Source organism: Oncorhynchus masou, chromosome 2, assembly GCF_036934945.1.
Source record: "Oncorhynchus masou masou isolate Uvic2021 chromosome 2, UVic_Omas_1.1, whole genome shotgun sequence".
Lineage (NCBI taxonomy): Eukaryota > Metazoa > Chordata > Actinopteri > Salmoniformes > Salmonidae > Oncorhynchus > Oncorhynchus masou.
Genome location: NC_088213.1, coordinates 43257976 through 43280672, shown reverse-complemented (window position 1 = coordinate 43280672; position 22697 = coordinate 43257976). Strand labels below are relative to the sequence as shown.

Here is a 22697-nt window from a genome sequence, read left to right as displayed (position 1 = left end):
TGATGAACTCACCTCTACTCCCTTTTTGCTGGACTTGCGCTTAAACGAGGTCCGTTTTTTCTTTTTGCTCGACTTTAGTGAGGTCTGAAAGAATAACACATGAGGATTAACTGTCACGTTGGTATTCCATTTATATACGGAACAGCATTTGATCAACTGTAAATAATACACTGTAATTTATCAGAACTGATGACTGCTCAAACTAACGGATGACTGCCACCCTCTGTTGGCTTCGCAGTGCAATGGCACCACAAAGTATTTGGGGAAGCATACCATTGCACGTTGTAAACTCGCATGGTGGCAGTGAATATCTGAATACTTGGAAGTGTATTGTGTGACGGTGTATTTTGTGACTGTCGGGGCGGCAGGTAGCGTAGCGGTTAGAGTGTTGGTTCAAAAAGGTCGCTGGTTCAAATACCCGGGCCAACAAGGTGAACAATCTGACCTTGAGCAAGGCACGTAACTTTAATTTCCTTCGGAGGCACAAACCTACTACGGCCAACACTGTAAAACAACATTTCACTGTACCTATCCAGTGCATGTGACAATATACATCTATTTAAAAAAACATTTTATTCATAAAAAACAACATTTTATTCATAAAAATAAAATAAAAAATGTACCTGAGGTCTGCGAACCCGGAGAATCCAAGTAGGGGGTACGATGACAGAGGCATGAGCACCCAGGGAGCAGGACTCCTCGATCTGCTGCAGCATGAAGCAGGACACCTTGTTGTGATACTAGAGTAGGGAGAGGGACAGAGGAAAGGACGGCAGCAGTGAGCACAACACACACCAACACACATCATTCATTTAAAACACTCAACACAGACCCTCACACAACTGTCTCACATAAACATACATACAACTTTTACAGAGGGTGAATACACCAGTGATCACACACATCCATATTCATTGGAAGTGTTGTCATTCAACACAGACACTCACACAAATGTCTCACATAAGCATAAAGCATACAGACACACGTCATCATCATCCATGCAGATGAGCCTCGTGATTTACATGTATTCCCTGAAAACAGTATATACAGTTGAAGTCGGAAGTTTACATACACCTTAGCCAAATACATTTAAACTCAGTTTTTCACAATTCCTGACATTTAATCCTAGTAACAATGCCCTGTCTTTGGTCAGTTAGGATCACCACTTTATTTTATGAATGTGAAATGTCAGAATAATAGCGGAGAGAATGATTTATTTCAGCTTTTATTTCTTTCATCAAATTCCAAGTGGGTGAGAGGTTTACATACACGCAATTAGCAGTTGATAGCATTGCCGTTAAATTGCTTAACTTGCGTCAAACGTGTCGGGTAGCCATCCACAAGTTTCCCACAATAAGTTGGGTGAATTTTGGCCCATTCCTCCTGACAGAGCTGGTGTAACTGAATCAGGTTTGTAAGGCCTCCTTGTTCGCACACGTTTTTTCAGTTCTGCCCACAAAGTTTCTATAGGAATGAGTTATGGGCTTTGTGATGGCCACTCCAATACCTTGACTTTGTTGTCCTTAAGCCTTTTTGCCACAACTTCGGAAGTATGCTTGGGTCATTGTCCATTTGGAAGACCCATTTGCGACCAAGCTTTAACTTCCTGACTGATGTCTTGAGATGTTGCTTCAATATATCCACATAAATTTCCTCCCTCATGATGCCATCTATTTTGTGAAGTGCACCAGTCAGCTCTTGCAGGAAAGCACCCCCACAACATAATGCTGCCACCCCCATGCTTCACAATGTTCTTCGGCTTGCAAGCCTCCCCATTTCTCATCCAAACATAATGATGGTCATTATGGCCAAACAGTTCTATTTTTGTTTCATCAGACCAGAGGACATTTCTCCAAAAAGTACAATCTTTGTTGCCATGTGCAGTTGCAAACCGTAGTCTGGCTTTTTTTATGGCAGTTTTGGAGCAGTGGCTTCTTCCTTCCTCGGGTTATCTCGATATAGGACTCGTTTTACTGTGGATATTGTACCGGTTTCCTCCAGCATCTTCACAAGGTCCTTTGCTGTTGTTCTGATTTGCACCAAAGTACATTCATCTCTATGAGACAGAACTAGGAGACAGTCTCCTTCCTGAGCGGTATGACAGCTGCGTGGTCCCATGGTGTTTATACTTGCGTACTATTGTTTCTACAGATGAGTGTCGTACCTTCAGGCATTTGGAAATTGCTCCCAAGGATGAACCAGACTTGTGGAGTTCTAAATATTTTCTGAGGTCTTGGCTGATTTCTTTTGATTTTCCCATGATGTCAAGCAAAGAGGCACTGAGTTTGAAGGCAGGCCTTGAAATACATTCACAGGTACACATCCAATTGACTCAAATGATGTAAATTATCTTATAAGAAGCTTCTTATAACCATGACATGATGTTCTGAAATTTTCCAAGCTGTTTAAAGGCACAGTCAACTTTGTGTATTTAAACTTCTGACCCACTGGAATTGTGATACAGAGAATTATAAGTGAAATAATCTGTCTGTAAACAATTGATAGAAAAATTACTTTTGTCATGCATAAATTAGATGTCCCAACAGACTTGCCAAAACTATAGTTTGTTAACAAGAAATTTGTGGAGTGGTTGAAAAACTAGTTTTAATGACTCCAACCTAAGTGTATGCAAACTTCCGACTTCAACTGTATATTAACAGTGTTGCACTTTTCATGTAGCCTAATTTTGGCCAGCTAATATTAGTAGTAGATTTTAAATAGGTTTCTCAGTTATAGACTGAATTTACAATAGACCAATTTACAAACATAACATCAATCATATATAAATATCAAATAGAGCCCCACAGTGGATGTGTCATAATACTCATAAAACCTAGCGGTCAAACAGGGAAATGGTCCCAATCATTTTCCCACCAGTCATTTTTCCCATAGGGGATTTTAGAAACACTTAAAATAAGAGCTTTGCTTCATGTAGGCTTACCCTGGGGTGAAGTTTGGATAAACATGCAAATCTCTCTCAGACAAGGTGACATTGCTGTAGGATTATGTAGCTATGACAATACTGGTCAAATTAAGATCCTACAGTACAATCAACCTTCCAACTTACTGCCTGTTTACACCATGAACAGCTGATGGCCACAATCTCTTTACTATGAAAGGCAAACTTCTGCTGGAAACCCTGGAGAGAAATTAAATCAGATATAAGATGTAACGTACCCGCAAGAAGAACTTGTTTCATCAGATTGTTAATCCTGCAAATGAATTCATTGATATTATAACCATGCTCACCTTCCCGCACTGGCGACACTTCCCATCCTGGCGCCTCCGGTGGACCCAATGGTGCCGCACTACGGTGGGCTGGAAAACCGACGTTCATAAACACATTAATCAACTCACTCACAAATTCGCAATTTAAAATACTGTGGATTTCCAATTTTTTAGTACATGTAGACAATGGTGAGTGAGATCAGGGAAAGCTTGTGTTGAGTTTATCATTAGCGATGTCAGAGGTTTGGCCAGACACAGTGAACATTATTGTGTATAGGACTCCATTATAAACCCAGTTCTGTGGTAATAATGACTAAGTGTGGTATGCTAACAGAACAGGGCTTGGGGCAGCTGAACAGAAATGGAAGAAAACTAAACTTCTGGAATACCTATCATCCTTCCACTCCCTCCTCTCTATCTTCTCTTCATTTTTATCCACTGCTAAAGCCACTTCCTATCACTCTAAATTTCAAGCTTCCACCTCCAAACCTGGGAAACTCTTCTCCACTTTCTCTTCCCTCCTTAATCCTTCACCTCTCTCCTCACTGTCTGCGGATGACTTTGCAAAAAAAAAGTTTTACGACATCCATTCCTCTTTCACTCAGTCCACTGGTCCCACACACACTACCATATGCCTTGATCTCCTTCTCCCCGCTCTCTCCAGATGAAATCTTGCGACGATTGAGGTCCGGCCGTCCGACAACATCCTCGCATCTCTTCACCATATCATTTTTGGAGACATTCTCCCATTTTTCACTTCCCTCATCAACTCCCTGATCCCTGGCTGCGTCCCCTCTGACTTCAAGATGGCCAGAGTTGCTCCCCTCCTCAAGAAACCAACATTCGGCCTCTGACGTCAAAAACTACAAACCGGTATTGCTTCATTTTTTCATTCCAAAACATTTGAGCGTGCTGTCTCTGACCAACTCTCTGGTCATTTCTCTCAGAACTAACTTCTTTACCCTAACCAGTCAGGCTTCAAGGCAGCTCACTCAACTGAGACCGCTTTCCTCTGTGTCACAGAGGCTCTCCGCTCTGACTAAGCTGACTCTCGCTCTCCTTTGTTCTCCTCCTCTTAGATCTATCCAGTGCCTTTGGCACCGTGAACGATCAGATCGTCCTCTCCATCCTCTTAGGGTTGGGCGTCTCAGGCTCTGCACCCTCCTGGATTGCATCCTACCTGGCAGGTCACTCCTACCAAGTGGCATGAAGAGGATCTGTGTCTGCACCACGTGATCTCACTACTGGTGTCCCCCAGGGCTCGGTTCTAGGCCCTCCTTTTTTCTTTACACAACGTCCCTCAGTGCCGTCATATCCTCACATGGTCTCTCCTATCATTGCTATGTGGATGACACTCAACTTCTCTTCTCCTTTCCCCATTCTGACACCAAGGTGGAGACACGCATCTTCTGTGTGCCTGTCAGACTTCTCGGCTTGGATGTCAACCCACCACCTCAAGCTCAACCTTGACCAAATGGCTCTTCCTCCCTGGGAAGGCCTGTCCACTTCAAGAACTCTCCATCACGGTTGACAACTCCACGGTGTCCCCTTCCCAGAGTGCAAAGAACATTGGACTGACCCTGGACAACACCCTGTCGTTTTCTGAAAACATCAAAGCAGTGACTCGCTCCTGCAGGTTTATGCTCGACAACATCCGTAGAGTACAACATTTCTTCACACAGGAAGCAGCGCATGTCCTAATTGAGGCACTTGTCATCTCCCGTCTAGACTACTGCAACTCTGTTGGTTTGGCTCCCCACATTGCCATCAAACTCCTGCAACTTATCCAGAATGCTGCAGCCCGCCTGGTGTTCAACCTTCCTAAATTCTCCCATGTCACCCTGCTCCTCTGCACACTCCACTGGCTTCCAGTCGAAGCTACGGACCAGCAAGGGGAACTACACCTCTTCATCTTCAGACTATGTTCAAGCCCTACATACCAACCTGAGCACTCCGTTCTGCCACCTCTGGTCTCTTGGCCCTATAACCACTACGGGAGGGCCGCTCAGCCCAGTCAGAGGTATGGTGCCTCCGACAACCCCCACCCCTTAAAAAACACTTCTTGTCCCACCAGCACTGACTTTGCCCGATGAATACTTTGTTGAGGGAAAATGTACTTGACACAATTGTGATATGCTGTCTCAAATAGCCATCTTAAGATGAATGTAGGTCGTTCTGGATAAGAGTGTTGGAAAATTACTACAATTTTAAAATGCGAATGTATGATGAGGGGATTTTAACTTGGACACCGAAAGCTAGCTCTGGAGGACTATAGGACATGGGGGTTACCCAGTTTTGAAATCATTAGTCAGGCATCAACTAGTCAGGCATTACTCTCCTACTGCCCCCATAACTGTGGCTTTTGGTTGGGGTGATCTGGGGAGTTCGGGTGGGATGGTACCTGGGACTGGCTCAGGAAAGGGGTGGCCATGCAGTTAGCCATCCGCCTGAGGCACTTTAGAGCACCTTGTCTTTGGAGGACTGGCTAAGGTCAAAGGTCAAGAGAGAAGGTCAAGGGGAAAAAGGGAAGCAGGGACAGGAGGAGAGGGAAGGGTTACAGAGGAGACAGACACATAGTATGACAAGACAAAGGCAAAGGAAGACGAAAAATGCGTGAAAATAAAGTATGAGCATGAGTATCATGATCGTGCTGATCAAATGGAAATAAAATGTATTGGCACTTACCTCTCGTATATTCCTAGACCCCGATTCCCTGAATGACGGTTTACACCTAAAGTTTATCTACATGGTACAGAAAACAAATGGTTTCAAACATGGATTTATTTTGTTGGTCGCTGTTTCCAATATGTTGATAGACAAACCCCTGCACCAAAATAGAATGCTGAATCAGTTATCCAAAAGGGCCAACGGGAGAGGTATAAGGTTAAAGTGAACATGCTGAAGTTCTTGTTCACCTAGAAGTCGTTACTGAAAAGGGAAACCTGTGGTGCAATATGTGTTACTATGTCAGTGTTGCAACCAGCTCTTCGCCTTTACTTCCACCATAACAGCACCATAACGGCATCAGATAAAGTATAAACAATAGATATAAACTAACCCTCAGATTAGCAGAGTTATGGGAACAAGTTAAAGACATTTTGGAAAAAGGGAGATTCAGCAACTAAACATCTCTAGCAATAAGCAACCTAATGTATTCGACGACCAATCAAAGCAGCCCAATTTGGAAAACAGCTTTGATTATCCAGAGAATGACCCAATCAGAGTGCCGCATTGGAGGGCGAGGTTAATGGGTCAGGTAGCGTAGTGAGATAGGGTTAGAGAAGGAGTATGATCTAGTTGTAGCACTCGTTATATCCCATATCAGCCTGAGAGAGGTCAGAGTGTCTCACTCTAAAGGCGGGGTCTTCGATAAGCAGGTTGTCTTCATAGGGCATAGCCTCGAATAACTGGAGAGGAGCAGGGTGGGTTAGGTTGGCATGGCTACCATTTCAATCTCATCTTACCTGATGTGATGGAAACATTTTGTCTCCTTGAGAGACAACATCTGAAAAGGCTGATATTACGGTATTTTTTCGGGATTCAACATTTGCAAGTCATTTTGTCTTGGTATGCATGCTGTCAACTAATTTCCACAACTTTAGTGATAATACATACTTTAACATCTATCTGCAACCAGGTGAAATCACAGTTCAACGGATGAAAAGTTTGTGAAGCATTGGTTGGGAAAATAGCTTGAAACTTACCTTTTCTAGCTGTTCTATGCAGATTGTGTGAACCACTATCTTGCAGGCTGCACACTTTTTCCGGGCTACAGATTTTTGCTGTGGTGACAAAAGATGAGTGAGAGAATATTATTTAATGACCCATCTCGTAGTAATACATGAAAACTTCCTGAATTAAATTATTTTCTTTTAACGTGATAATTCAAGGGTACAACCATAAATGTATATAGACCGCTTTAGTGCCCCAACGCCTGTTTTAGCATGGGTAGTGCCATTGAAGACTTTCACCATTTTGAAGTAGTCAACTTGGTAGGACTTCCTATGGGTTAAAGAAGATTCCCATAATTCCAACAAGGTCCTCAGGAGGGATCAGCCAATGAATTATACACCTGAGCAAACATTCCTTAACTGCAGGTGGCAGTAAATTACCAACCTTGGTTTTATACCTGTTCAGACAACACACTCCAGATGGCAATATTCACTCTTGACTACTTTAAAATGAAAAAAGACCTCAATGGAGCTGCCCATGCTGTCACAGAAGCCATATGGCACAGATGCAAAGAAGGGCCCTCTATCTACCTCTATGGGTGCAACTCCCTCAAGATGGCAGCAGTACTTCTTAGGTGAAGTGTGTTATGGTTGTGTGAACACCAGAGGGAGCCTCTACACAAAGGGTGCCAAACTCATTCCACGGAGGTCGAGTGTCTACGGGTTTTCAATCCTCTCTTGTACTTGATTGATGAAATAAGGCCACTTATTAGCAAGGAACTCCCCTCACCTGGTTGTCTAGGTCTTAATTGAACAGAAAAAAACAAAAACCAGCACACTCTATGGAATGCGTTTGACACCCCTGGTACAGGGCATTGCATTAAAACAATATATTTTTCAAACACCGTAGATGTCAGATCTCATACACATAATGCAATCGAAAAAAACATATCTCCATCATCTAAAAAAGAAGAAGATTGGGCTCATTTTTACAGGTTCTCTTCATGGTTACCCTAGTTACCAAGTACAAGATAAGTAATCCTTCTCACCACCCCCCTTAATGATTTAGATGCACTATTGTAAAGTGGCTGTTCCACTGGATGTCAGAAGGTGAATTCACCAATTTGTAAGTCGCTCTGGATAAGAGCGTCTGCTAAATGACTTAAATGTAATGTAATGTTACCCTTTTTATAATCCCATCAGTTCTCAAAAAAATGAAGAGACAGCATTTATGTTCATAACATGGCTCCATTTCTCATACTATAATGTTTACAGCTGCAGAGAGCTATACAATCTGCATTCTCTAGAAGTGTACTGTATGGTACCAGGTGGTATACATCTGGACAGTAACATCCACTGACGGATGAAAAACAAATGTGACAAGGAGTTAATACTCCCCCTCTTGCTTTAGGGATGCACTACAAATACATCTCCTCTAATCAGTTGATTCCTCTCTTCCTCTGGGCTCGTTCCTGTCAAAGCATCTGTGGCTTTGTGATGTCAGACAGGGCCAGGGGTAGCTGCGCACACACACACACACACACACACACACACACACACACACACACACACACACACACACACACACACACACACACACACACACACACACACACTCACCAGTGTCTTGGCGAAGCAGTGCTGCTCTCCGACGTAACAGAAGTCCCCAGAGACATTGGTCTCAAACCAGATGTGCTCCCCATACAGGGCGTTCTCCTGGAGGAAGAGTCTATTAAATACACCCTTTTTTTGTTTGTTACCCTGACAAGTAGGAATCTCAGCTCATAGAATCCACTACCAAACAGTACCTCTGGGTAAACAAAGTACACTACTCTGAAACTCATTAGGGGCATATAGTTCATTATGGGGTACAAAATCAATGAGCTGGGCCAGAGGCTGCACTTACGGTCCAGTCACAGCTGCTCCGGATCTCCCTGTCTGGGTCAAACCTGGCCAGGGCTGAGGCACTGGGCTGGGCAGACAGGTGCTGTAGACCCGATTTAGCAATGGCCTTCCTGAAAATGACACAGATGCAACACCTTTGAATGATTGCAATAGCATCATTGAGATGACACGCCCAGTGGGATACTGCATCACAACCTAACGGGGAAACCCACTCTTCACCCCTGATGGAAGCAAAGTAGGCTCTGATCAAAGAGAGAGGTCCAGCACACATGATGAATAATGAAATGGTACATCTGACGTCATACAATATACAGCATTCGAAATGTTGAGCCAATGTGCAGCCAGGTACACAAGAGGTCGAGGTTTGGTATTTGACAGGTTTGTGTGACTGAGACCCTGCATAAAAGGTGCTGTAGGAGTCACTAAACAAAACTCCTAGCTTTACATATCAGCAACACAAAAGGTCAGCAGAGTTTGGTGTAAAATATGAACGATTTCCCAGTCTGCAGTTACATACTGCAGCAGGCTTAGACACAAACACTTGCTTAACTGACATCGACACTTCAGACCAGGAAGTGCTGGTATGGTTGGAAAGGCACGATGTGTATATTCTGACATTGAAGCCCCCCCCCACACTTCCCTAATACACACACACACACACACACACACACACACACACACACACACACACACACACACACACACACACACACACACACACAAAAGCATTGTCTGTGACCAAGGCGAAGGTAGGGGGTCTACATACGAGACGAATCCACTCCAAGTCTCCAGGCGGGGGTCGTAGTAGGTGCCCTGGAGGGGGCTGAGGGACTCCCTGCGGCCTCTGGCCTTCCAGCAAGCGGAACAGTTCCTATACAGGGAACGGGAGGAGTGGCGGGCCACTATAGAGCTCCTGCGGCTGGGTGCGGAGACTAGCCTGCCTTGCCAGGCGCTGTTGGAGATGGTGGAAGGCCTCCGTAACTGGCTGGAGCGTCGGTAGCGCCCGTGCACACCATAGGCCGCCCTGCTACGGTGCACCGCCTCCGCCGGCAGCAGGTGGGAGGAGTTACGGCGCAGGCAGCGAGGGGCGCGGATCAGGGGCCGGGACTGGATGCTCTCCATCGTCAAGGCTGCCATACTATGAGCCTGATTCCAGTCCTGCCATGGAGACATCCTCTCTCCCTCTGGATATGATGATGATGATGATGCCTCAGTCCCCTCTCGTTCACTCCCGCTGCCCTCCGACCTGCTGCTACACTCTCTCTGACTGCAGCTGTCCCCTTCCGACTCGGAGCAGCACGAGGAGGAGGGGCAGCTCTCAGTGCCCTCTCCTGAGGCCCCCTCACCGCCCTGCGCCCCTGGTGCCCTCTGCTGCTCCGCACTCATCTGGACCAGGCTGGCCAGCAGCATGGAAGGCCCCAGCAGTTGGGTGTCAATAGTGCGGAGCTTGGCAGCTCGCCTGCGGCGGACAGAGAAGCGGGGATTGACACAGGTCATGGTGGTGCTGGAGCGTCGCCTGGTGTAGTATCTGGTCCTCACTAGCTGCCCCCCTCCATAATAACAGTGGGGTAACCCCTGCACCTCGCTGGAGCGCCTGTGTTGTTGGTGAGCAGCGCAGGCCAAGCCCACACTGGAGCTTCTACGGCCCACATAACCTGACGGCAGGCCAACACTGGAACGTCTTCGTTGGGATTGAGAAGTCGGCGACAGGCCTGCACTGGACCTTCTGTGTCCGACAGGACCTGTGAATGGCAGTCCCACACTAGAGCGTCTACGTTGGACCAGGCCAGCAGAGGGCAGTCCTACACTGGAGCGCCGGCGAGCCTTGCTTGTGGGCACCGCCACGCCAGGCCGCCTGTATTGGCATTGTTCCGCCCCTTTCAGTCTAAAGTGGCGGCGGAAAAAGGTGTCCATGGCAACCCACAGCTTGTGGGTTCCCTTTTCAATGTCCCTCTGCAGTGGCTGTTGGTACAAAAAAATCAGTCTGTCAGCAAAACCTTCAATACTGTACACAAGCCACTATCCAACTCTTACCAATAGGGATGCAATACTGTTCTTTTCACCCCGTGTGGAAAAGCTGAAGGTGAAATGCCTGAACTCGTACACTGCTGCCAGAGAAGGTAAAGCACACACGAGACTAATCTGGGCCTAGTCGCTCAAAGAGCAACCTCAATTGGCTGACTAGTGATACTGTCAGTAACTGAATCTGCTTACAAAGGGACATTAGTCAATGCATCTAGAGCGATAACAGTTCCATTCTCCGGTACAAGCAACGTGACCAGCCGACCCCGGTTCAATAACTCACCACCTGTAACGCTATACCTCGGTAGTGTTCTGTCTGGTGAAAGTAGAGCCGAGTCCAGGTCACCTATCACATTGTGACGCCACTACAGCACAAAGCAAGAGGATATATTTAGCGACCGCCTTTAAAATTCTGTTCAATCACCTCATCAGATACGCCACTTGACAGAACCAAAGAATGCGTCGTTATCCGGTAACCTCAACTCCATTCAACGCATTTCCCTCTGCCAACAATGAAAGGGAATTGTGGATATCAACTTCATAAAGAAAGTCATTGTTCTGATCATCTTTACTTAGATATCACAATCTGAATTGTGAATTCATAAACACACAGTTGTGATGTAGAGAAGTGGGGCAAGGCTCAGGCAACCTCCACAGGATGCCAAGCTGCTGCTGTATTACTGATCTCAGACCATCATAATCACCCACAGCCTCCTTCTCTGATTACATACAGACTGATACAGATACCCTTCACAGGAAGTGACATGTAGTAGAAGTGCTCAGCAGCATTAGCCTGTCGATGCATTGATTCAAGCTGAAGACAAGCAACAACGTCAGGGACCCGGCGTCTATTTACATCCTGTGGCAGGCAGCTAATGCGAACCACAAATGAAGAAGATTGGCTTAGTGTTTATGACCGATAGATCCAAGGCCCCTGTTAATGAAGTGTTGAGGATGAACCATTAAGTGTGTCATATGTATAGGGCATAAAAAGGCTTATTTTCCTTTGAACTATAATACATGTCATGGATACTCTCATGTCGCTCTACCTCTCTTGTGATTAAGACTGGTTGTGGAGGGGAGACGTTGAAAAAGAAAAGAAACCGCGCACACACACACACACACACACACACACACCTCATTTCAATCTGAATGGATTTCTAGAACCTGCCAAAGGAGCCTTTGATCCTTCTCATCTCTTATTCAATTCATTAGACATTCAGAAAGTAAAGTAATAACAAAAATGGCCAAGAGGGTAGCGTGGGTGGGGCGAGGTGGGATGTGGAGGGGAGAGAAGCTCGACCAAGGCTGGGGATAAAAGGACCGAGCTGAGTAGAGACTGTTTCCGGCACACAAGCATCATTAATCCATCTGTAACGTAGCATGAAGAGAGACATGAGAGAAGGCCTAGTGAGAAAATGATTAACGGCAGTCGCAGATGATTCAAACATTTGCTTTAAAGCGCAGGGATTCATCCACAGGTCTTACAGCTGCAGTACGTAAAGTAGACATTCAAAAAGTTGTATACAGTAAATTATTGATAACTTATAGTAGGGTTTTTACACATACATCTACAGTGCCTTCAGAAAGTATTCATACCCCTTGACTTTTTCCACATTGTTAGGTTACAGCCTTATTCAAAAATTGATTAAATTGTTTTTCCCCCCCTCAATATGCACACAATAATAATAATAATAATAATAATAATAATAACACCATAATGACAATGCAAAAACTGTTTTTTAGAAATGTTTGCTAATTTATATAAAAAACTACATATATCACATTTACATAAGTATTCAGACTCTTTACTCAATACCATGTTGAAGCACCTTTGGCAGCGATTACAGCCTCAAGTATTCTTGGATATGACGCTACAACATTGGCACACCTATATTTGGGGAGTTTCTCCCATTTCTTCTCTGCAGATCCTCTCGGGCTCTGTCAGGTTGGATGGGGAGCGTCGCTGCACAGCTATTTTCAGGTCTCTCCAGAGATGTTCGATCGGGTTCAAGTCCGGGCTCTGGTTGGGCTACTCAAGTACATTCAGAGACTTGTCCCAAAACCACTCCTGCGTTGTCTTGGCTGAGTGCTTAGGGTCGTTGTCCTGTTGGAAGGTGAACCTTCGCCCCAGTCTGTGATCCTGAGCACTCTGAGGCAGGTTTTTCATCAAGGATCTCTCTGTACTTTGCTCCGTTCATCTTTGCCTTGATCCTGACTAGACTCCCAGTCCCTGCAGCTGAAAAATATTCATACAGCATGATGCTGCCACCACCATGCATCACTGTAGGGAAGGTGCAAGGTTTCCTCCAGAAGAGATGTTGCTTTTTACCTTATATTAGGCAAGTGTGAGCCTTTCCAAATCATGCCCAATCAATTGAATTTACCACAGGTGGACTCTAATCAAGTTGTAGAAACATCTCAAGGATGATCAATGGAAACAAAATGCCACTGAGCTCAATTTTGAGTCTCATAGCAAAAGGGTCTGAATACTTATGTAAATAAGGTATTTCTGTTTTTTTTTTTTAAATTTTTTTTTATACATTTGCAACATAAAAAAAACTATTTTTGCTTTGTCATTATGGGGAATTGTGTGTAGATTGCTGAGGATAAAAAAAATTGAATAAGGCTGTAACGTAACAAAATGTGGAAAAAGTGAAGGGGTCTGAATACTTTCCAAAGGCACTGTATGTGCAGAGAGACATTGTATTTGTTAGATATTGAATTTACTAAATCTCTCCGATTATACAGAGATTTAGTTCACCATAAGTGAACAGGACTGAGGACTATTAGCTTGATGTCCCCTGACTGTGTAATGTAGCTGTCAGATTCATATATTTGAAAAGGTCCAGTGCAGCCGTTTTTATCTCAATATCAAATCATTTCTGGGTTACAATTAAGTACCTGGCTGGGATTTTTTTAAAACATTTTAATTGAAAAAAAAACAACAACAAAAAAACAGCTTCTTAGCAAGAGCAATTTCTCAAGCAAGAATTCTGCTAGGACTGTTTGGGAGTGGTCTGAGTGGAGAGGGGGAAATTGAAAACTAGCTGTTAGCAGAGAGGTTTGGAACACACGTTCTGATTGGTTTATTAAATAATTTACTGCCTGATATGTCACCAGATAGGCCAAAACCCCATCCCATCAAAACATTTCAGGCAGTCTTTTCAAACAGCTTACACTAAATGGGCATTATCATCATTTTCAGTATTATTCCAACCTCAGTGTGAAAATACTGCATATACAAAACATAGGAAACCACCTGTTTGACTGGACTGAGCCTTTAAACAAATATTTTAGAAGTACATACAGAATTTTTTTTCCGGGCATCCGGCACACGAGCGGCGCTCAGGGTTTCTGGCTCTAATATGAACCTTCTCTTCAGTGTGTATTCTCAGTTTGGGTTTCCCACCCCCACCCATGGAGCATTCTGGGAATTAGGGTCAAAGGTCATCTGGTTGAGGCCTCAAGCATACGTGGCTGTATTCACGTACAGTAGCGTTTAAATCATTAATCAGGGAAAATGCAACAGTCTTTCAAAACAGAACCACAGACATGGTCTTTGCCACGTTTTGACTTCCCAGCTCCAGAATCTGATGAATATCATCAAAGTCCTGTACAGTTCTTGAATGGTTTTATCTAGAAACAGTGACATATGTTTACTATTATGCCAAGGTAGTCACGGTATACTGTACGGTAGCCAACAGATACATTTAGAAAACCCCTGAGGTGGCTATGATTAAACTTCTAGGGCAGTGTCACTGTATCGACTCCATGGCTAAGATAAGCTCTAAACACAACACAAGTGCTCAAGTCCTTTAGATTGATAATTTCCTTTCCCCCCCTTGCTCTGCACACTAACTAAACACTAACTGCTTGATTGACAGATAGATAAACAGGGTTACGGAAAGAGATTGGTTACCAAAACAATTAGCTCAACACATTAAAAATGTTAGCCTCTCTAGGCCTACATCCTCTCAAATATGTGCATTTAGCGTTATGTATGTGCGTCACAGTGAGTGCACGCTGTGGAATAGAATTGCTTTAAAGCATTGGGTTTTCTATGGCACAACACCGTCACGATGGCCAGTCCCATGGACTCCCAAACAAATCAATTTGAAATACAATGCATCCGGGAGGGTGGGGGGGGGGAACACACACAGTACCATACACACACGTAACAAAAATACATAAACACAGATAGGCTTACACACACAATCATGTTTGCATTATGCACTCCATCCCTGATAGATGAATTAGTCACAGGCTCTTCCCATTGCCTGATATGGATCGGGATATGCCTGCCTGCACGGCCAGGCACAGCTCCAACACCGTCATTCTATTTGCCGATGACACAACAGTGGTAGGCCCGATCACTGACAACAACGAGACGGCCTATAGGGAGGAGGTCAGAGACCTGGCCGTGTGGTGCCAGGACAACCTCTCCCTCAACGTGATCAAGACAAAGGAGATGATTGTGGACTACAGGAAAAAGAGGACCGAGGACGCTCCCATTCTCATCGATGGGACTGCAGTGGAGCAGGTTGAGAGCTTCAAGTTCCTCGGTGTCCACATCACCAACAAACTAATATGGTCCAAGCACACTAAGACAGTCATGAAGCGGGCAAGACAAAACCTATAACCCCACAGGAGACTGAAAAAATTTGGCATGGGTCATCTGATCCTCAAAAGGTTCTACAGTTGCAACATCGAGAGCATCCTGACTGGTTGCATCACTGCCTGGCATGGCAACTGCTCGGCCTCCGACTGCACGGCACTACAGAGGGTAGTGCGAACGGCCCAGTACATCACTGGGGCCAAGATTCCTGCCATCCATTACCTCTACACCAGGCGGTGTCAGACTACAGCCACCCTAGTCATAGACTGTTCTCTCTGCTACTGCACGGCAAGTGGTACCGGAGCGCCAAGTCTAGGTCCAAGAGGCTTCTAAACAGCTTCTACCCCCAAGCCATAAGACTCCTGAACATCTAGTCAAATGGATACCCAGACTGATTGCCCCCCTCACTTTAATAACTCTACCTACATGTACATACTCCTTCAAGTAACCGGTGCCCCCGCACATTGACTCTGTACCGGCACCCCCCTGTATATATTGTTATTTATTTTACTGCTGCTCTTTAATTACTTGTTAATGTTATTCTTATCTTATCCATATTTATCCATCTCTTATTCTTATCCATATTTATTTATTTGAAAACTGCACTTTTGGTTAGGGGCTCGTAAGTAAGCCTTTCACTGTAAGGTCTACTCCACCTGTTGTATTCGGCGCATGTGACTAATACAATTTGACTTACAGAGTGTACACTGACCCAGCATCAGTTGTTACAAAAACCCCTACAGTACCTTTACTCCCTCAAATACCTAGCAAGTAAAATGGAGGAATGCAGTGAAAAATGAAAAGGTACTATGAATAATACAGAAGTGTATGTGACTGGGACAGGTAGTATAACAGGGTCTGGAGTGCTTTTATTGCTGAAGTATACATACTGTACTCTAGTGGAGTCAGTGTTTGAAGCTGTTATAATGCTAAACGCCATACTGTATTGTACAGGCAAAAGCTGGATAGGTCCATTGTAAAAATAAACCCAAATTAAACCACAGAGCATTACCACATGCACGTACATCCTTCGAAAACGATATTGGTTTTAGTACTTGTGCTGTGGCTCTTACAGTGTGGTATTGTTGGCTCTTTGTATGGAGCTTTGAATAGAACGCAAAATGACAGGGATATTTAAATATATATTTACATTTTATATTCATAGTATATATTTAGACTTTAGTTTGAGGTGTTTTCCCCCATTGGTCCTTCCTTGGAATTCATCTTCAATGCAGCAGTGTTTATATCGCAGTACTAGAGGTGTCCCTACAGATCCTGGTTCGATCACGGGCTGTATCACAACCGGCAGTAATCGGGAGTCCCATAGGGCGGCGCACAATTGGCCCAGTGTCGTCCTGGTTAGGGTTTGCATAGTTAAAGAAATGTGAAGTATATAAAATAAAAAATATATTCAATGAGGCAAAGTGACAAGAGGGGAGGAAAACACCATCCAAAGTGCTAATTTACATTTTACCCAAATACCACAGACGGTGGTGTTAACACTGGACACTTAACCTGGATAGCGTGCACAATATCAGTCTACCTTTAACAGCAACACTGCTGGGACATCATGGGTAACCAGAATCAGATGAGGGTGGAGGAACTGGGGATCTTCTCTACTCTGTGGAAGATTAGTGGGTAGCTAGATACACTATATACACAAATGTATATGGACACACCTTCAAATTAGCGGATTTGGCTATTTCAGCCACACCCATTGCTGATAGGTGTATAAAATTGAGCACACAGCCATGCAATTCACATAGACAAACATTAGTAGTAAAATGGTCTTACTGAAGAGCTCAGTGACTTTCAACATGGCACCGTCAAAGGATGCCACCTTTCCAACAAGTCAGTTCCTCAAATTTTTGCCCTGCTAGAGCTACCCCGGACAACTGTAAGTGCTATTATTATGAAGTGGAAATGTCTCGGGGCAACAACGGCTCAGTCGTGAAGTGGTAGGCCACACAAGCTCACAGAACGGGACTGCCGAGTGCTGAACCACATAAAGATAGTCTGTCCTTGGTTGCAACACTCACTACCAAGTTCCAAACTGCCTCTGGTAGTGACGTCAGCACAAGAACAGTTTGTCTGGAGCTTCATGAAATGGGTTTCCATGGCCAAGCAGCCGTACACAAGCCTAAGATCACCATGCACAATGCAAGAGTAGATTGGAGTGGTGTAAAGCTTGCGTCATTGGACTCCATAGCAGTGGAAAAGTGTTCTTTGGAGTGATGAATCACACTTCACCATCTGGCAGTTTGACTGACAAATCTGGGTTTGGCAGATGTCAGGAGAACACTACCTGCCCGAATGCATAGTCCCAACTGTACATTTTTGGTGGAGGAGGAATAATTGTCTGGGGCTGTTTTTCATGGTTCGGGCAAGGCCCCTTAGTTCCAATGACGGCTACAGCATAAATGATACGGTGCTTCTAACTTTGTGGTACTAGTTTGGAAAAGTCCCTTTCCTGTTTCAGTAGATGTCCTAAAAAGTAGATGTCCTAAAATGACTTGTGTCGTGGACAAAGTAGATGTCCTAACCGACTTGCCAAAACTATAGTTTGTCAACAAGAAATGTGTGGAGTGGTTGAAAAACGAGTTTTAATGACTCCAACCTAAGTGTATGTAAACTTCCGACTTCAACTGTATATGACGTGGGACAGGAAGTGTACTGGGCTATTTATAGCACCCCCTCTGTTTATATCCCCCTGGCTGCTCTCTCACTGCTGCTGCCTCCCGCCAGGCTCCGCATGTACACATCACAGATAATAGTCAAAAGAGACTACCTCCTGCTATGCCTCACAGATAGAGCGGGAGAGAGTGTGTGTGCACCAGTCAGAGAGAACGGGTGGGGAGAGGAAGAGAAAGACAGAAAGACCTCTCCCTCCTAGACCATAGACCAGGGCATCTCCAACCCTATGCTGGAGTGCTACCGTCCTGTCGGTTTTTCACTCCAACCCTAATATAGCGTAGCTCATTCTAATAATTAGACTGTTGTCAAGCTGAATCAAGTTAGTTACAACTGGGGTTGGAGTGAAAACCAATAGGAGGGTAGCTCTCCGTGCATGCTGGGTTGAGGCATAAGCCCACCAGCTCATCAACCCAGTCCGAGCCAGGTAACCACCTGTTCCTCTAGATTACTGAGGCGTGCTCCAATGAGGCCGGTATCATGGCGCCATCATCCAGGTCAATGTGCCTGGGTTAGGGATGGGCACCAGGCCAAGTGTTGTGCCCCCACTGCTCCGGCTCCTGATCGATCTGGACATCCTGGTCTGTTAAATGCATTAATACCGCAGGGGCGAATGTAAATGAGATCGACGGTACCAGATTCTAACAAAGCGCCATGCCTCAAACCAAGCTGCATCAAGACTAGCTGCATCTAGGGGGACTACTTGTGTGGCCAGTGACACGTGTAATCACATCTACATTTGTACTGTAAATGTTATGGCTTTGTTACGGCCCTCAGTCGAGTGATGTTATTCGAACGGAGGGAGATTTGAATGGGTCTTGTTAAGCCTGCTGCTGTGATACATTGCACATGCCTATAGCCTTAGGATTGACCCGATCACCTAAAGCAGCTGAAAGTGATTAGTTGCCCCATTAAGGTTCCACAAATTCAGGAGTTAAATCACCAAATAAGTTACAAACAAATGTACAATAATCCATTCAAGGTACCCTCAGATAGAAGCAGCCTAAACGTGAACCGTATCGTAAGTGAACTGAAATGTTTAGGAAAAATATATATATTTTTAGTTGTTTCCATGAAGACGCTCCTTTCTAATGTTTCAATATGTCACAAAATGGATGAACCAAAGATGCAGTAAAAAATTTTTTTAAATAAGTCACTCTCACTGTGATAGCTTTCAAGCGTCCCTGCAAAGAAGCAGTACAGTGCAGTATGCGAGCTGTGCTCAGTGTGAGCCTGAGCCATGTTGACAGTATGGTGTGAGAGAATGGAGTCGAGAGGGAGTGTCAGTATAAAATAAATTAGGTTACAGTGTGTTTACCAGCGAACCGGAGAAACAGAGGACTGTTTTTGTTTCCATTCTGAGTTATGGACCTTAGGCCTCGAGCCCAGCCTTAAGGCACTGTTTGGACAGAAAAACTTCAATTCAACCTGCAAATGAAGTCACTCTGCTGTGAGCCCAACGTTGAGTCAGAATGTCTTACTCTTAGTAATTAGTAGATTATTGACTTTCCTTTCTGAGGAGAAGTTGATGCGACAGCAGAGAAAAACAGTTGAGCTGTTATTCGGTTTTATCCTAAAGATTTACATGTAAAACGTACAAAGGCCAGTAGGAAAAAAATAGCCATGGAGCTCTTGGTCCTCCAGCGTCGCATAGCACGTGATAATGGGGACTGTCAAGAATGAAGCCTTCATGCTGCTGCCCTCGGTTTGGTAAACACTCCAATGTTATGAGGATAATGGAGCTTACAGCACGACCATAAATGTATACTTTTCCTCCCACTATAATCAAAAGTAAAATGTCACCATCTTGGCACGTCTGTGGACACATCTCCCTTAGATCCTCTGAGGGCACTTGTCTTGATGATAAATCCCCCTGTGGAGAGGGAGACTTGGAGGTGTCCTCGAAAGCCCCTGGGAAAATGCCTGACCTAGACTGCTATAACTCTCCCAGGCTAGGTCGTCCTCTAGGACAGTGTCAAATAACTAAGCTACCCTTACATAATGGATGTGCAGTGAACTGAAATATTGCCCGAAGGTCAGTTGACAGATATGGAGAGGAATAATTCAGATTGCAGAAATGACGCACCGTAGGCTGATTTCACAAACATAGTGCTCTGTGCTCTACATGTCTCCTCTCTCCATCCCTATATAGGTCTGTCTCCTCTCTCCCTCCCTTGACATAAACATCCATTCATTGAGCTTCAGCACAACACTACAGGGAGGGAGGCACTGGAACAGCCTGGCTAGCTGGCACAGCCTGATGGGAGCTCAGAGAGCACACTATTTCCACAGCCATGTCAACATAGCTAGCATGGCGAATAGCACAGGCTACTGTAATTTATGGAGGGAAATTTCAACTGCTCATCTGTAGCAGAGGGCAACTGAGGATTCTCACAGATGAGACAGAATGGGCAAACAGACTGGACCAGTGACCCATCGGTCCAGGATAAGAGCAGAAGCCTGGCCTGGTCCATAATCTTTTCCCCTATACTGTGGTGTCACTCAGCACAGGACAACAAAGGGCAGGATAATTAACACAGGGCTGAACTCTGATCAATGGCTCAAGGCAGCAGTTTGCACTAAAACAGTACTATCAGTGTTGGTTATTGTTCACCACAATTTGAATGTTATCCCCCGATCTCCAGTTTAGTAGTCAGTCAGTATGCCTATTCACTGAGTGTCCAAAACATTAGGAACTCCTGCTTTTTCCATGACATAGACTGGCCAGGTAAAAGCTATGATCCCTTATTGATGTCACTTGTTAAATCCACTTGAATCAGTGTAGAGAGAAGAGGTTTTAAGCCTTGAGACACCTGAGACATGGATTGTGTATGTGTGCCATTCAGAGGGTGAATGGGCAAGACAAAAGATTGAAGTGCCTTTGAACGGGGTATGGTAGTAGGTGCCAGGCGCACCGGTTTGAGTGTGTCAAGAATTGCAACGCTGCTGGGTTTTTCCTAATTCAACAGTTTTCCATGTGTCTCAAGAATGGTCCACCACCCAAAGGACATCCAGTCAACTTGACACAACTGTGGGACGCATTGTAGTCAACATGGACCAGCATCCCTGTGGAATGCTTTCGACACCTTGTAGTCCATACCCTGACAAATCCAGGCTGTTCTGATGGCAAAAAGGGGTGCAACTCAATATTAGGAAGGTGTTCTTAATGTTATGTACACTCAGTGCATTTATCTGATTTTTTAGGTATTTCTATTGTTGGTTACGTTTACATATCAATAAGGTGTTATGCCATTGGTCATGCTTGCAGATAGGAGGAAATTGTGAACGTCAATTCTTCCCAGCCTGATATTGTTATGCAAGCAGTGGGTCACATTCTGAAATACTTGATTATATTTTCATATTTACAATGTGTACGAGTTCACTATGTTCAGTTGAAGTCAGAAGTTTACATATACTTAGGTTGGAGTCATTAAAACTAGTTTTTCAACCACTCCACAAATTTCTTGTTAACAAACTATAGTTTTGGCAAGTCGGTTAGGACAGCTACTTTGTGCATGACACAAGTAATTTTTCCAACAATTGTTCACAGACAGATTATTTCACTTATAATTCACTGTATCACAATTCCAGTGGGTCAGAAGTTTACATACACTAAGTTGACTGTGCCATTAAACAGCTTGGAAAATTCTATAAAATTTTGTCATGGCTTTAGAAGCTTCTGATAGGCTAATTTGAGTCAATTGGAGGTGTACCTGTGGATGCATTTCAAGGCCTACCATCAAACTCAGTGCCTCCTCGCTTGAAATCCTGGGAAAATCAAAAGACATCAGCCAAGACCTCAGGAAAAAAACTTTGACCTCCACAAGTCTGGTTCATCCTTGGGAGCAATTTCCAAACGCCTGACGGTACAACGTTCATCTGTACAAACAATAGTACGCAAGTATAAACACCATGGGACCATGCAGCCGTCATACCGCTCAGGAAGGAGACACATTCTGTCTCCTAGAGACGAACGTTCTTTGGTGCGAAAAGTGAAAATCAATCCCGGAACAACAGTAAAGGACCTTGTGAAGATGCTGGGGGAAACGGGTACAAAAGTATCTATATCCACAGTAAAACGAGTCCTATACCGCTCAGCAAGGAAGAAGCCACTGCTCTAAAACCGCCATGAAAAAGCCAGACTACAGTTTGCAACTGCACATGGGGACAAGGATTGTACTTTTTGGAGAAATGTCCTCTGGTCTGATGAAACAAAAATAGAACTGTTTGACCATCATTTTGTTTGGAGGAAAAAGGGGGACGCTTGCAAGCCGAAGAACACCATCCCTACCGTGAGGCACGGGGGTGGCAGCATCATGTTTTGGGGGTGCTTTGCTGCAGGAGGGATTGGTGCACTTCACAAAATAGATGGCATCATGAGGATGGAAAAGTATGTGGATATATTGTAGCAACATCTCAAGACATCAGTCAGGAAGTTAAAGCTTGGTCGCAAATGGGTCTTCCAAATGGACAATGACCCCAAACATACTTCCAAAGTCATAGCAAAATGGCTTAAGGACAACAATGTCAAGGTACTGGAGTGGCCATCACTAAGCCCTGAC

At 44.5% G+C, this 22697-nt stretch overlaps 1 protein-coding gene across 6 annotated transcripts in view; it reads right to left on the bottom strand.

Moving 5' to 3' along the window:
• LOC135505259 (diacylglycerol kinase zeta-like) overlaps positions 1 to 22697 on the bottom strand; it is a 140652-nt gene that overhangs the window by 43538 nt on the left and 74417 nt on the right. For 2 of the 6 annotated variants that reach the window (XM_064924470.1, XM_064924486.1), the window contains exons 2-11: positions 9571 to 10766; positions 8806 to 8914; positions 8520 to 8615; positions 6933 to 7010; positions 6579 to 6635; positions 5914 to 5970; positions 3250 to 3318; positions 3068 to 3139; positions 624 to 740; positions 13 to 84 (exon numbers count right to left, since the gene is read on the bottom strand). In XM_064924470.1, coding sequence (XP_064780542.1) covers positions 13 to 84; positions 624 to 740; positions 3068 to 3139; positions 3250 to 3318; positions 5914 to 5970; positions 6579 to 6635; positions 6933 to 7010; positions 8520 to 8615; positions 8806 to 8914; positions 9571 to 10718 — 1875 coding nt within the window. In that variant the 5' untranslated portion in view covers positions 10719 to 10766. The remainder of the gene's footprint in view (positions 1 to 12; positions 85 to 623; positions 741 to 3067; positions 3140 to 3249; positions 3319 to 5913; positions 5971 to 6578; positions 6636 to 6932; positions 7011 to 8519; positions 8616 to 8805; positions 8915 to 9570; positions 10767 to 22697) is intronic. The other 4 variants (XM_064924477.1, XM_064924512.1, XM_064924495.1 and 1 more) reach the window with 2 other exon arrangements.